The sequence below is a fragment of the Gorilla gorilla genome, chromosome 15 (assembly GCF_029281585.2).
Source record: "Gorilla gorilla gorilla isolate KB3781 chromosome 15, NHGRI_mGorGor1-v2.1_pri, whole genome shotgun sequence".
Taxonomy (NCBI): Eukaryota; Metazoa; Chordata; class Mammalia; order Primates; family Hominidae; genus Gorilla; species Gorilla gorilla.
In genome coordinates this window covers 35,739,113-35,754,159 of record NC_073239.2, presented here as the reverse complement: position 1 = coordinate 35,754,159, position 15,047 = coordinate 35,739,113, and the positions used below count along the sequence as shown (strand labels likewise).

At 46.4% G+C, this 15,047-nt stretch overlaps 2 protein-coding genes across 2 annotated transcripts; one reads left to right on the top strand and one right to left on the bottom strand.

Moving 5' to 3' along the window:
- Positions 1-2: 2 nt before the first annotated feature.
- On the bottom strand, positions 3-1,481 carry RNASE13 (ribonuclease A family member 13 (inactive)). Its single transcript, XM_055362461.2, has one exon. The coding sequence runs from the start codon at positions 1,471-1,473 to the stop codon at positions 1,003-1,005; it is 471 nt and encodes a 156-aa protein (XP_055218436.2). The 5' UTR covers positions 1,474-1,481; the 3' UTR covers positions 3-1,002.
- An 8,690-nt stretch (positions 1,482-10,171) lies between these two features.
- RNASE7 (ribonuclease A family member 7) lies at positions 10,172-11,113 on the top strand. Its single transcript, XM_004054877.4, has one exon. It carries the CDS (start codon positions 10,179-10,181, stop codon positions 10,647-10,649), a length of 471 nt encoding a protein of 156 aa, XP_004054925.1. The 5' UTR covers positions 10,172-10,178; the 3' UTR covers positions 10,650-11,113.
- Positions 11,114-15,047: the final 3,934 nt, after the last annotated feature.

The window sequence follows — 15,047 nt, the reverse complement described above, 5'->3', positions numbered from 1 at the left end:
GATGTGTGTTATTAACTTTTTATTTTGAATTGATTATGGATTGACAGGAAGTTACAAAAAATAGTACAGAGGGGTCTCTTGTGCCCTTCACCCAGTTTCCCCCAATGGTTACATCTTACATATTCAGATGTGGTTTTAGAAATTTATGTTCGATTAGAGCCGGGCCTGCCTCGTTCCCTGCCTGATCAGGGGCAGACTCTGGAGTCTGCGGGATTTGGGAGGAGCTTCTGGAAGAGAAGGGAAGCAGGAACCTCTGGGGAATGGGTGAGAGAAGATACCTTGAAATGCCAGTGAGCCAAGGTAAGAAGACTGGAAGAAAAAGAGGTTGGAAAAAGGAAGGCAGGGTGACTAAGGTTGTTGGGAGTGTGGGGGAGACAGTCCTAGGCTCCATGGTAAGAGGAAGCAGGAGAGGACAGTTATATGAAGGGAGAAACCATGATTTCACAGAGAGAAGCAGGCTGGAAACTGGGGGTTGTGGGGAAGTGAGGCTAACATGAGTCTGAGGGCCTCAGGGAGGTTCCTATAGCTAGCCATATCCCCTGAGTAGGTGGGTGAGTGGAGGGAATTATAAGGGAACTGGGGGAGGCTGAGATGAGAAGGGCGGTGGGGATGGGGAGGTGAGACTCGGAGCTGGTGCCTGTTGCCATGGTGTGAGCTGAGGCCCTGGGCCTCCATCCAGGACTTAGGATCTGGCCCAGTGGGTGGACAGTCACTGCCAACTGGACACAGTCAACTTCTTGGGTGGGTTTTACTGTCTCTGGGAGAGGGAGGATGCGGAGGAGGTGGGGGTGAAGAGTGGGTAAACAAGCTGGAAAGAACCTAGAAGATAGCACCACTTTGCATGGTGATCAAAGCCCTGGACATTTTCGCACCCACCTGGTCTCTTGGGAGGGGACCCTGCCTGCCTCATAAGTCAGGAAGGAAGTCTTGTTACAGGGATCAGAGTGTTGGAAATGGAGACAGCTGGCCTGTGGTGGTAGAGGTTGGGGAGTGGCTCAGGAATTAAATTCCGGAATAGAGACCAGCGATACCTATTGGATCAGCTTCATACTTGCGGGAGCAGAGTAGGTAGAGCTTCTGGTTGGTTAGGGTGCTATTGTAGTAGCAGCTAGTGGGTGGCTGTTGGTGGCTCAGGGAGCAGACCGTGATGGGGAAGGAATCCTGGGTGAGTATGCAGTATTCATTGTAATTCTCACAGAAGCTGTCACTATACTTGCAGAACTTCTGGATGGCCTTCCAAGGGGCATGTATCACGTAATGGATCTTTGGGCAATCTGAATTTTGCATCTTGCCCCGCATATAGGACATCAGACCATTACAATAGCCCCGGAAACCCTTTGGGTAGTTAACCCTGGGATAGTCAATGCTTAAGGTATAGAAGTTCCTGCTGCCAATCTGCATCTTGATGTCCATGACCAGAGTTGGCCCTAGAACAAGCTGGAGGAAAAGGAGCCGGGTCACAGCTGGTGCCATTCCTCCTGCTGGTAGAGTTAAGGTGGTTGGGGGCAGCAGTGGGCCTGAAGTGGCTGTCTGCCACATCCCAGAGCCTCCAGCATTCCCAACCCAACAGTACTTTAGAGATCATCTCACCCATAACCAAGTTCTCATGACCCAGAAAGAGGAGATGCTTGCCCAAGGCCACCCAGACAACCAGCCACCTTCAGCCACCCCTGCTCCCCTGGTCCACCACAGAATCTCAGCCTCTGCAGAGTCTGTGAGCTACATTTGCAGAATAAGAGCTCTAACTGGTCCTTGGGTGAGAGACTCTTCCCAATTGTCCTTGGGCCCCTGGCACTCCTGCTAGTAAAAATGCAGAGAAGAAAGAAGGAGCAGGCTGACCTGACAATTCTCTGGCAGCTGGGAGGAAGGACAGGAGCTGAAGATAGCTGGGTAGGGACGTGTATTCTTCTTGCCAAGGCCAAGACAGTCAAGAGATGAGGAGAGGCTAGAAAGGTTTCTAGGTAAAAATCAGTCTGGGAGGAGGGAATGTCCCCGAGTTTGATGAGCCCCTGTGCTAAGAGGGTTGGATGGGTGGGAGGAAAGAGGCATTACTATCTGGTCTCCTCCTCTACAGTGTCATTGGAACACTTACTTCCAATCTCCTTGCCAAAAGTTCCTAAGTGCCTGGGCTTTCTTTGATGTTTTCTCTGTTCCATAGCCTGTGCTCTCGTGGCAAGGTGAGTAGGAAAGCACTGTTATGATTCTGAGGAACAAAGTGCTTCTTATTCCTGACCCTCAGAGAACAGAGCGTTCGCCACTTTGTCATCCCACTCACGGGAGCCCAGGAGGGCATGTACTCAGGGGCCTCCCACCAAAGTGCTGGGCTGAGAATCAAAGACCTCCATGTGGACTCCCCACAGTCCCTATCAGCCTTACTCCTGTCACACCCACAGCCCTCACCTGTGACCTCAGGCCCTGTCAGAGTTTGAGCACTACTGGAAATCTCTGCATGCTGACTCTGAAGCCTCAAACTTGGCAGTTTGGATTTGAAAGCATAACCTGAACATGAAAAGCTGTGGATGCCAGAGCCTGGCATGATCCATTTCGTACTGTTGGTTGATCTCTGAGTGGTTTGCCATGCTGGGGAAAGGGCCACACTCCTATCTTTTTCATCAACATCTTCACTTTCATCAGAATCAAAGAGCTAGCTCCCTGGAAACTGCTAGCCCTCGCCCTTGACTTCCACAGGTCACTCAGCCTTGTTAGTCTGCAAGGTGTCTTCCAGATTTGGGGCCTCCTCTTAGGAGAGCCTTTTTACCTTTGCTGGACAGCAGAAAAGGGGAGTCAGAACACAGAAAGCTGAGTGCTCCAACGCCCTCAGTATAGCTCAGGAGGAGGGAGTAAGGCCGCAGAGAGACAGATTGGTGTTCCTCATGTAGAGCCCCCTAAACTGGCACTTTCTGACAGCACAAACTACAGTCCAAAATGGAATCCATCCTCCCCACAACTTGTTTCTCTTCCTGTGTTGTCTACCTCAGTTTCCCCGGTTACCTATGCAAGAAACCTGAAAGTGATCCTAGACCCCTCCACCTCCCCAATCCCAGCTACGGGGAGGCGGTCCTGCATGGTGGTTAAGATCAAGGCTTTTGAGTGAAACAGACCAGGAATTGAATCCTGCCTCTGCAGCTTACAAACTGCACACCATCTATCTGTTTACGAAACCACCGAAAGCTTCTTTGTTTCATCTGTTCATGAGGATAGTATTTTTTACCTCATGGCAGTATGAGGATCCATTAAGACGTATATCAAGAGTTTTTAGACCAGTGCCCGGCACATGGTGAGTCCTCAATATGACCCTGAGTCCGTCAGTCACACAGCCCTGACAATCTTAAACTTTTCCCAAGCCCATCTCTTCCATTCTTATTTCTTCCTCAGTGGATGCTCTCGTCTCTCCTGGACAGCACACACACTCCAACTCCAGTAAGACTCAACTCAAATATATCTCTTATACAACTTCAAGAGAAAAAGTGTGGTCCCTTCTTTCGTCTAAAACTCTGCAATAGCTTGTTTCTCATAGGGTAGGGGTGCCCAGTCTTTTGGCTTCCCTGGGCCACATTGGAAGAAGAATTGTCTTGGGCCACACGTAAAATACACTATCACTAACGATAGCTGATGAGCTTAAAACGTGCAAAAAAATTCATAATGTTTTAAGAAAGTTTACGAATTTGTGTTGGGCTGCATTCAAAGCCATCCTGGGCCACATGTGACCCGCGGGCCATGGGTTGAACAAGCTTGTCGTAGGGTATAGTCCAAACTACATCTCACAGGACATAAGACTTCCATGATCTTGCACCTGCCCATGTGTACAACTGCATCTGCATCCCTGCCTGCTTCCCACCTTGTCCCCCACCTCCTCTATGCCCTATCTGCTGCTGTCTCCTCTATCTGGAACCCTGCTGCTGCACCGTTCCTCGCCCCCATCTATTCCATGGTGCTAGCTCATAGAAAGACTCAACCCAGAGGTCCCACTTAGAAAGCCTCTGCTGGGAAGACCTCGCCAAGGAAGTGGGCACCGTCAAGCAAGTGAGGATAGAGCCCACATGGGCAGGTGGCTCATCTGTATTCTTCAGGCTGCTCAACAAGACAACACTGAGTGGGTGTCAATGCAGGGTGTTGCCTGAGCCTGGCTGACTCAAGCCTTTGCTTTGAGGAAGCCAACCACATTGTGGTCCCTGCCTTGAATCATGCCACCTCTTCCCTGGTCCCTCAAGGCTGCAGCTTCCCTGAGAATAGAAAGGGACTTTTTATACCTTTTGTTCTTCCTCTTCCTTCATTCCCCACCCACCCATCACCGCTCTTCGCTCCCCCCACCCAACACCACTCACTTCTGCTGCACAATTACAGAAACTGAACAGCACATTATAGAGGAAAGCATTCAGGACTTAAATGATTTAATGATGATGAGCCTTCGGCTTCCCAACTGCAATCCTGGTGATCTGTTCCCTAAAATCCTGTCCTAGAGGTGCTGATGCATAAGATTACTTCACCCATTCTGACAACCTCATCATGGTGTCAGGTGCTCCGTAAGCCTGAGATTAGTGGGATTGTTACCCCATTACACCGGGTTTTACATACACAAGCATTACCCTAGGGATGAAAAACTAAGTTCTAGAGTGACAGTGGCTTGCTCAAGGTCATATGTCTAATTCAGTAGTTCCAGGGACAATTGGATAATGTCTGGAGACATTTTTGGTTGTCACAACCAGGAGTTGCTACTGGCCTGTGGCCAGGGATATTGCTGAACATCCCACATTTCACAGGACAGCTCCCATAACAAAGAATTATCCAGACCAAGATGTAAATAACGCTGAGGTTGTGAAGCCCTGGTCTAAATAATTAGCTAATCAAATTTCTTAACCAAAGCAGACTTACTTGTATCTTATGTATTAAAAAAATGATAAACATCTGGGACTTCAAAATATTTTTGTTGAACAAATGTCGATTGTAATGGTGCTGATTCTACCAGAAAAATGTGTATTGATAGTTCACCATTGAAATAATAACTGAGTTGTTTTTCCTGTAAAGATGACCCTCTGCATGTAATCATTTACACATTCTCTCCCTTCCCTCCCCAATGGTAAGCATTTATAGAACAACTGGCTAGGGTGGCAGGTGCAAGGGTGACTCCCTATGACTGAGGAGAACCCCAAAATTTTGCTCTGAGTGGGCTCACCATGATCTCATTGGCATTATCTTTTTCCCTGTCCAATTCAAGTTGCTCAAACAATATACTGTGTCATGGACAGTTCCTGGGCTGTCCTTGAACCTGAAGGATTGCCTCAGCCATCTCACCCTTCTTCTCACAGCATCACCTCAAACCCAGGGCTGAAGTCTAGAAGCCGCATTGTCAGTTCCTCATCTGCTACCCATCTCTGTGGGCTGGAGGCAATCCCACCTCAGACTGGGATCATTCAGGAGCAGACGGAATGCCTTCTAAAAGTTGAATCAGTTAGGGTCACTTATATGCAAGGCATTATGCTATATACTGTGAAATGTGCAAAAGAAATGTAACGGATGGTCCTCATCTTGTGGGAATTGACAGTCTAAGAGAAAAATAATACATACACATGAAGAAATAACCAGCGATTCAAGGCAGAAAAGTATACATTCTGAAGACAGTAAATGCTGTAGGAATTTAGAGGTGAGAAAGATGTCTCTGAATTGGGAGGGTCAGAGAAAGTTTTCCTGAAGGATCACGCTGGCTTGGAAATGGATCTCATGGTGAAGTTAGAAGTTCAGTGGAGATAAAGAGGATTAGGAAAGACATGCTTGAAAAATGGGGGGAAACCAGTCTGGCTGGGGTTGAGGCACTCAGTGGGAGAAAAGTCAGAGATAAAGTTAGAAAGACAGGTTTGCCCGATTGTGGCAGACCCTGATTACCAGGCTAAGAAAATGATACTTTGCTCTGTAGATAAATGGGGAGCTGGGAGGGCTTGTGAGACAAGGCCCCAGTGAACCCCCAAATCAGTTTCCTCTTTCCTCCATCCTGGCTTGTCTAAACGCATTGGTCTGGGAGCCAAGGATTCCAAACTTCTGTCAGTGCTGCCTCCTCCTGACCCACAGCTGTTCCAGGAAAGGTCATGGGAATTCAAGGACCTGAAGAAAGTCCCACATCTGACCTCAACTTGCTGTATGTTTCACTTTCTCAGTCTACAAAAATGAGCCCATTACCTTTATTTATCAAAGGACCAACAAAATTAGGATAACAGAACTTGGATCTGCTTTTGCTTGGAAGGAAACTCTCACGGGCTTTCCATTGGTATCCAGAGGCTGTGTGGAACTCCGGAAGGCAGAGAGGCTTGGCTCTGAAGGGTAGGCACCAATCCAGGCCCGGCCCTCCTCTCTCCCTTCCCCCTTCACTCCCTCCCAGCACAGGCGAGAGGAAGCAGCAGCTGTTGTCCTGTGGGGAAGACAGGCAGAGGTCCACCTGGCACTGTTGGGATTTTCACAACACCCGCCCCAACTTAAACACACACACAACAACAGCCTAAGGAGAAGCTGGGCCAACAGCAGTGACTTCGACGATAGAATGAGAAGGAAGCAGGGGTAGAGATTGCTGGTGTAAGGGAGTTTTTCTTTCCTTCTGTCTTCTCTCCCACTGTTTTGTCTTCTGCTCTTGCTCTCTCTCTCAAAGTCTTTCTTCTCCTCCTGTGAAACTCCTGAACCAGTCCCTGGCCTGATGCCTGAATCCTTTTGTTCTTCCTAAACTTGTCCCCCTTCCTCCATCTTTTTCTGTTGCCCCATGAATGCAGTGAAGCCAAAATAGCAAAATCAGCCTACCGAGTACAAGGTGAAGCAGATCTTGGAAGCTGGATAATTTGGGCACACAAACAAAATCACCTCCCTTATCCAAATAATTGAGGCAAAACAAAGATTTCAGTTGAATTGTACATATGGTAGGTTCGACTCAATTTCGATTTTCATGTGCAAACTTAAAACTTTACTCTCTTTTCCCTTTGGACTGAGGCAGTAGGGCCATGTTTATTTCACTTTCACACAGTCCTAAGGCAGCCTTCTACGCAGCCCAGCATACTCGAGTTGAAAAGCAAACTAGGATAATTATAATGTCAGGAAAACACAAGTGCAGAGGGAAATTTAAATCATGGCTTGAAAACATCCCACTCTAGGATAATGAGAAGTAGAAAGGAGACCAAGCTAGGCATTCAAATGAGCTTGCAGCCTTCCACCCAGCCTCCACTCCAAGGGCTAGACTGGCCTGTGCTGATACACATTTGATACACAGCCTGGTTTAAACCGTGGATTTTATCTCCTAACATTCATGTTTCTACAGCAGCAGGGGCATAATTCTCTATCCAGAACTTCTATCCAGAAGTTCAGCCTGCAAAGTTTGGGATACCTTAACAAAGAAGTGAACAGCTGCTCCCCCAACCAAGGCCTCGCTGAGGACAAACCAGAAGAGCCAGAGGCCTGTGTGAACTTGTTCTTGATTCTCTTTTGCCATCTAGTGGCATTTCTCATCTCCAGCACCACTTTTGCTTCTAAAGATCCTTCATCCTGACCCCCAACCCACAGCTGTGCTGTCCAGCTACTAAAATAATGTCCTCCTGGCCTCAAAACAAACTGCCCATCCTCCTGACTTAGAACCATAAATTCTGGACAGGAACACAAACTTTATGATCAGGATGGGTTGTGCGACTTCTCCACAGTTATAATCCACACAACAGCCAGGTAATCCTTAAAGCAGACACGTTCTTTATTCATCTACTTAGAACCCTTCCAGGGTTCCCTACTGTGCTTGGAGTAAAAGTCACAGCCTTCAAATGGTCTGTAAGTCTTCCCAGTGACCTGGTCTCTGGTTCCTCTCTGAACTCTCAGTTACCTGCTCCAGCCACACTGGACGCACTGCTGTTCCTCCAACACCTTAGGCATCTGTCTGCTCTGGGGCTTTTGCAGTGCTAGTCTCTTCACTTGGAACATTCTTCCTCCAGATAATCACAAGTTCACTCTTATCTTCAAGTCTCTGCCCCAGAGTCAGCGATTTCAACGACGTTACATAAAATTACTGACCACCAACCCCTATACTGTTCTACTTTTTTCCCTAGCAATTATCACTTTGAGCAAAGTATACGTATTTTTTTTTTACTGTCTTTCTCCAGTGGAATGTAAGCTCCACAAAGGCAGGGACTTTTGTCTTTGTTTTTTGTTGTTGTTTGCTTGTTTGTTTGTTTTTTGAGACAGGGTCTCACTCCGTGACCCAGGCTGGAGTGCAGTGGTGCAATCATGATTTTCACTGCAGATTTTATCTCTCAAGCTCAAGCAATCCTCCCTCCTCAGCCTCTGGAGTAGCTGGGACCACAGGCATGCACCACCATGCCTGACTAATTTTTCAAATTTTTTGTAGAGACAGGGTTTCGCCACATTGCCCAGGCTGGTCTTGAATTCGTGGCCTTAGGCAATCCTCCTGCCGTGGCCTCCCAAAGTGCTAGGATTACAGGTGTGGGCCACCGTACCTGGCCATTTTTGCCTTTTTTTTCAGTGATATATCCCAAGTATCTTGACACTTAATAGATGCTCGATAAATGTTTGTTGACCACATGAATGAAGCATGCCCAAGATTCTGAGATTACCTACTACTTACAGGTAAATTCTGAAAACAAAAATATTCCTCATCTCAGTTTTACAGGCCTTCTCACCCACAGAGGGTGATGCTTCTCTGTCTTGGTGTCTCGGTTCTCCTGACTGTCATATTCCAAGCTCACAAGGGCTTGGAGTAGCACTGACCCAGATGCTCCACACAGCTGTAACCACCACAGGGAACAGGACATACAAGGTGAAGGAAGCACTAAGGCAGGATGTCGAGAGCAGCAACACCAACAGCATTTTAAACACAAACATTTGGGCAGTATTAAAGTTTTGCAATTTTCAATAAAGAAGGGAGGGAACAAGTGAAATTGAGAGGTGTTGGCTGCCTTCTCCAGCTAAAGCCATGGGCCTTGGTTGGTACCTGGAACTGGAGAGGCCCATGAATCATTGTGGAATGGCTTCGCTATTGGGGATGGTGCCAGGCCTCGTGACAGTGATGATTCATTCACCCACTTCCCTCGTGTCTGTTCCATCTCCTCCGAAAGATAACCAGTATCTCCAGATGACAAGGAACCAGACAAAGCATCTTTCTAGGCTGTCCTATCTGTGCCTCAGGTCAGAGAAGAAGCAACCCTTAACACCACAGTGATTGACTCTTCCCAGGATCATGGGCCAGAAGTGTATATGAGAGGATATGAATGACAACTCTTCCTGAAATTGATTTCAGTTGACACCTGGGTCAGGTGCTCTATTAAAGAGTCATTAAAACCATGTGGCCAGGGAACAAATACAGTCTTCGAATGTGACGATTCAAGCTTCCTCATTGCTGAACATGTTTAGGCAGGTACAGGCATCCTTAGGTGTCCACGTATTTGGGACATGTAAGTGGAGAGGCATGAACCTGATTCATTTCCTGATCCAGTGATGCTCCCAGCCCACCCCCAAACAGACACAGCGTAGCCCGGGCCAGCTCTTAAGGAGTTCAGGAGTGAGAAGAGGCCCTCAGAGATCTGACAGCCTAGGAGTGCGTGGACACCACCTCAGCCCACTGAGCAGGAGTCACAGCACGAAGACCAAGCGCAAAGGTGAGGCTGTGGCAGGATCTGGGGAGGAGCGAGGACAGAGAAGGAGGGATGGGTTCTGATCCTGAGAGTACACTCAGGTGAGTGATAAAATGGATAAAGGAGGGACTGGATTTAGGGGAGATGAGGACACGCATTGGGGAAAGGGGGAGTGATGTTGGGGATGGAGGCGAAAAATGAAAACGAATGGGAACACAGACGAGATGGGAATCGGGAGAGGATGAGGCACAGACATAGGAACATGGAGACACAAAAGGGATGAGACTTAAGGGAAAGGGGAGAGGACAAAGAGTGACAGGCAACAGGGACAGAATGAAGGGAACAGAAATACAAGATGAGAGATGGGGCCACAGGGTTGTTGTTGGGGTTGCAGTGGATGTGGACACACAGAAGAAGAGGCAGAGATGAGACACAAAGTGAGGAAAGGAGACAACCGAGTAGGGAGATGGGTGACTAGCTCATATGAGCAGGTATAAGAGGACTAATTTCTCAACTGAACACCTCTGTCCCAGCGACCCCTGCCCTCCATTCTGACTGCTCCTCCTAAGAGAGATGGCACCGGCCAGAGCAGGATTCTGCCCCCTTCTGCTGCTTCTGCTGCTGGGGCTGTGGGTGGCAGAGATCCCAGTCAGTGCCAAGCCCAAGGGCATGACCTCATCTCAGTGGTTTAAAATTCAGCACGTGCAGCCCAGCCCTCAAGCATGCAACTCAGCCATGAAAAACATCAACAAGCACACAAAACGGTGCAAAGACCTCAACACCTTCCTGCACGAGCCTTTCTCCAGTGTGGCCGCCACCTGCCAGACCCCCAAAATAGCCTGCAAGAATGGCGATAAAAACTGCCACCAGAGCCACGGGCCCGTGTCCCTGACCATGTGTAAACTCACCTCAGGGAAGTATCCGAACTGCAGGTACAAAGAGAAGCGACAGAACAAGTCTTACGTAGTGGCCTGTAAGCCTCCCCAGAAAAAGGACTCTCAGCAATTCCACCTGGTTCCTGTACACTTGGACAGAGTCCTTTAGGTTTCCAGACTGGCTTGCTCTTTGGCTGAGCTTCAATTCCCTCTCCAGGCCTCCGCACCACTCCCCCTACACCCAGAGCATTCTCTTCCCCTCATCTCTTGGGGCTGTTCCTGGTTCAGCCTCTGTTGGGAGGCTGAAGCTGACACTCTGGTGAGCTGAGCTCTAGAGGGATGGCTTTTCATCTTTTTGTTGCTGTTTTCCCAGATGCTTATCCCCAAGAAACAGCAAGCTCAGGTCTGTGGGTTCCCTGGTCTATGCCATTGCACATGTCTCCCCTGCCCCCTGGCATTAGGGCAGCATGACAAGGAGAGGAAATAAATGGAAAGGGGGCATATGGGATTTGTGGACACAGCTGTTTCTGTTCCTGAACTAGAAGTCTTCCCCAGCTCTGACGTGGCAGTGAGGTGACCTGAAGCAAAGAAAAATATAAATAAATACCACTTCATATTTGTATAGAGCTTCCACGTGAATCCTCTAATCCCTTGTGACATAGACTTGACAGGGATTGTATGCCTTCTTTATGGATGAGGAAATTAAGGTTTTAGAAAGCTTAATGAATTAAAGAGCTTGTCTAATTAGTTAGTAGCAGAACCTGGACTTGAACCTAGGTCTCCTTACTCTAAATACAGTGTACCTTCTACTCTACCAGTTGCGCAAGAAAGAAGTCACTGTTACAGAGGCAAGCGGTGAACTAGGTAAGAGTTCACCCATGAAGAAACGAGTGCTCTGAAGAGCCAGTTACCCTGTGTTGGCTGCAATAAAGGTCATTACCTCTCTAGCCAAGAGATTGTTTATGAGGTGCTCTGGCATTTTATTCCTTCTCTCTCTTCCTCTCTAACTGCCCCTCCCGTTTCTCTAGACCACTGCTCTTCCAACCTAGGCCCTGGACCTGGCTCTGGCCAGATCCCCTTGGCCTGAAGACATAAGGTAAAGGGAGTGTCTGAGCTTCACCCCCAGATCCAGGATCACATTTCCTTTGACCTTAAGGGACTTCCGTGGCCCTGAGCCTGCTTGTCACAAACAGGCTGGTGGGAGCTGCCAGAGCTTCCTTCCTCCTGATAATGATCTCTCCTGCCTCATTGCTACCCTGGCTCTCCACTCTGGCAGTCTGCCCAGGCCTGAGGGGTTGAGATGCGAAAATGCCATTTCCCTGTTCCCCTGGGCTACAGATACCATTTCTCTCGTTCTGGGGTGTGGAGCTGGAGAAGGTATGGCTTGGTATTGGCCAGTCCTGATGGTCTCTCCAGCATTGCCTGACCAGCACCATCCCCTTCTTTCTTCCTTTATCTCAGTCCCAAACAAGCTGCATTGTGTCCCATGCCTGTTCTATTTCAAACCCAAATTCATTATAAGACATTCCCAACCCTGCTGAGGATTCCACTCTACCTATCCCTTCCCATCAACTCCTGTGCTTTTTTACTACTGACCAGAGTCAGAGTAAGCTTTGGAGCCAGACAGAATCAGGTGCAAATCCTGACTCCCGTCTACATGACCTCGAGCAATTGGCTTGTCTGTTTCTCTACAGCAAAATGTGAGGAATCCTACCTGCCAAATAGGATTCCAGGTAAAGATGTGGAAATGATATCTATGAAATGCTTGTCAGCCCCAAGTACTGACAGGTGTTAGATCATAACTAGTAGTAGCAATATCCATCTTTGGAAAACATGCAGACCAAGGCAAATACCCCCACTAAGGTCTCCCGAGAGACTTCCTTCTGCCAGAGTGATGATCATGAGTGGGTTAGAGGATAAGCCCGCAGGCAGAGTCCTGGGAGGGCAGCCAGGTTGTCTGAGATGATGAGGAGAGAAAGTAAGGAAAGGATGATTAAAGGAAAGGAGAGCAGGTCATTAAACAGTTCTAACAGAATGAGGACCAATAAGTGGACGAGTTGGTCACCACAGCCAAACGACTGAGTGTAAAAACAACTGTTACCTGAAAACAGAACATTGCCATCATTGAATGGACTTCTGGGATTCTTGAATAAATCTGAAGTTTATCCAAAATCTGAATTTGTTTTGAACTCTTGTGGTCAGTATACTACATTTACCATCCTAAAGAGATGATTTTCACTTGTGGTGCACAGAAAAGCAAGATACTTGGGGCAGCCAATTTTTCTCTTCATTTTATTCTTTTTTCACAACTCTATCTTCTTTATTGATGATCTTTCTTATGGATAATATGGTTTTAGAGACATTCTCCTCACAAAATTTAAAGTGGCTAAAATTATGCCTTCAATGCATCCTCCCAAAATAAGAAGAATTTCCAACTAAAACTTTTTCTTGAAACTTGACCTAATATAGCATTAAAAGTTGACCTAAATAGCATTAAATAACTAGAAAGTTCTGAAGTAACCTGTGGTGATAGAGGTCAGAATAGTTGTAGCCTTGGGGAAGTACTAACTGTGAAGGGGCATGGGGGAGCCTTCTGAGGACCTGGAAATATTCTATTCTTGGTCTGGATATGTTTCCTATGTGAAAGCTCATTGAACTGTGCACTTAAGATTTGTTTCAAGAGGCAGCAGGTGGTCATAAAAATAAATAAGAAAAAAAGATTTGTGTATTTTGTGTAAGTTATATCTCATTTTCAAAAAAGTCTTTCAAATATGTATACTTCTTAAGGGATTATTTTATTTACATAATAAATCATAATACACCAATCAATTCTAAAAAGAGTAATTAAATCATAGATAGAATTATGATATAATCTAATTTCTATTGTTCTGTTCTGTACTATTTGTTAAATTAAATACTACTTGTGGTGTTTATTAAATTGTTGTAAATACATTGGGCTCAGCCGGGCACAGTGGCTCTCACTTGTAATCCCAGCACTTTGGGAGGCCTAACCAGAGCAGCTTACTTGAGCCCAGGAGTTTGAGACCAGTCTGGGCAACATAGTGAAACCCCATCTCTACAAAAAATACAATTAGCTGGGTATGATGACACATGCCTGTAGTCCCTGCTACTCCAGGGCTGAGGTGGTGGATCTCTTGAGCCCAGAAGGTTGAGGCTGCAGTGAGCCATGATCTGCACTCCAGCCTGGGTAACACTCCAGCCTGGGCACCGCTGCACTCCAGCCTGGGTAACAGAATGAGAGCCTGTCTCAAAACAAATACACACACACACACATACATACATACATACATACATACATACGTACATACCTTGGTCTCAGAAGGTACAGTTGGCTTTTGAACAACATGGAGGTTAAGAGTGCCTACTGTACAGTCGAAAATCCAAGTATAACCTTTGAATCCCCCAAAACTTAACTACTAATAGCCTATTGATCACCTGAAGCCTTACCAATAACATAAACATTCAGTTAACATATATTTTGTATGCTATATGTATTATGTACCATATTCCTACAATAAAGTAAGCTAGAGAAAAAAGTTGTCATTAAGAAAACCATAAGGAAGAAAAAAATATTTACTATTCGTTTAGTGGAAGTGGCTCATCATAAGTCTTCATCCTTATTGTCTTCACGTTAAGGAGGCTGAGGAGGAGAAGGAAGAGGAGGGGTTGGTCTTGCTGTCTCAGGGATGGCAGAAGCAGATGAAAATTTGAATGTAAGTGGACTTGCACAGTTCAGATCATTGTTGGTCAAGGGACATAAGGTTCTCCCTAAAGTTATCTAGCTAACACACTCTCTCCTATTATTTATATTATCTGTCAACTAATTTCCTATTTTTTAACCATGTGGAAATTTTAAATAATTGTTTCATATATAAGCTTTCACAACAATTAATAATAGCATCTTTCTTAAAAATAATAAATAATAATAAATACCCATTTATACTTCCACTGGCTGGTAGAATTTCAATATAAGAATTTTTTTTTAAGCTCACAAGGAAAATTTCACTCCAGGTTACATCTAGAGTACTCACCAATATTTGGAAGTAACTATTCAGTTATTAACAATAAATCCAAATGGCCTGGCCTATTCTTATTAGTGGTGCCCTGCCTGAATAGATTTGACAGTCACTCAATCCTTCGTGTGACCTTGATCACAGCCAAGTTAAAGGATGCCAGGAATAGTGATGAAATAGGAATTTGACTATTCAGCCTTCCAAAAGCCAAAGCTGAGATACAAGAAGATAATAATTTGGGCCAAATACCAAGGCTGGCTGAACTGTGATGCATTCCTACTTGAAAGCTGAAGAATGGGAAAAGGAGAACGCTTAATTATGAGATATTTATGTTTCTAGGGCTGGGAGCTTGGAGAGAGGAGGATGGTGTCCAGGGGAGCTTTGCCCAGTCTTGTGCAGATGGACTTAAATTGTTTCAACATGGAGTAAAGGAGCGGAAATGGAGTTCAGTAAAGAAAGTAACCCAAGAACTGGAGCTAGATGAGCTGGCTCTCCTAGAAGGGAGACTATCTGAGGTAGACTGGAGAGGAGAC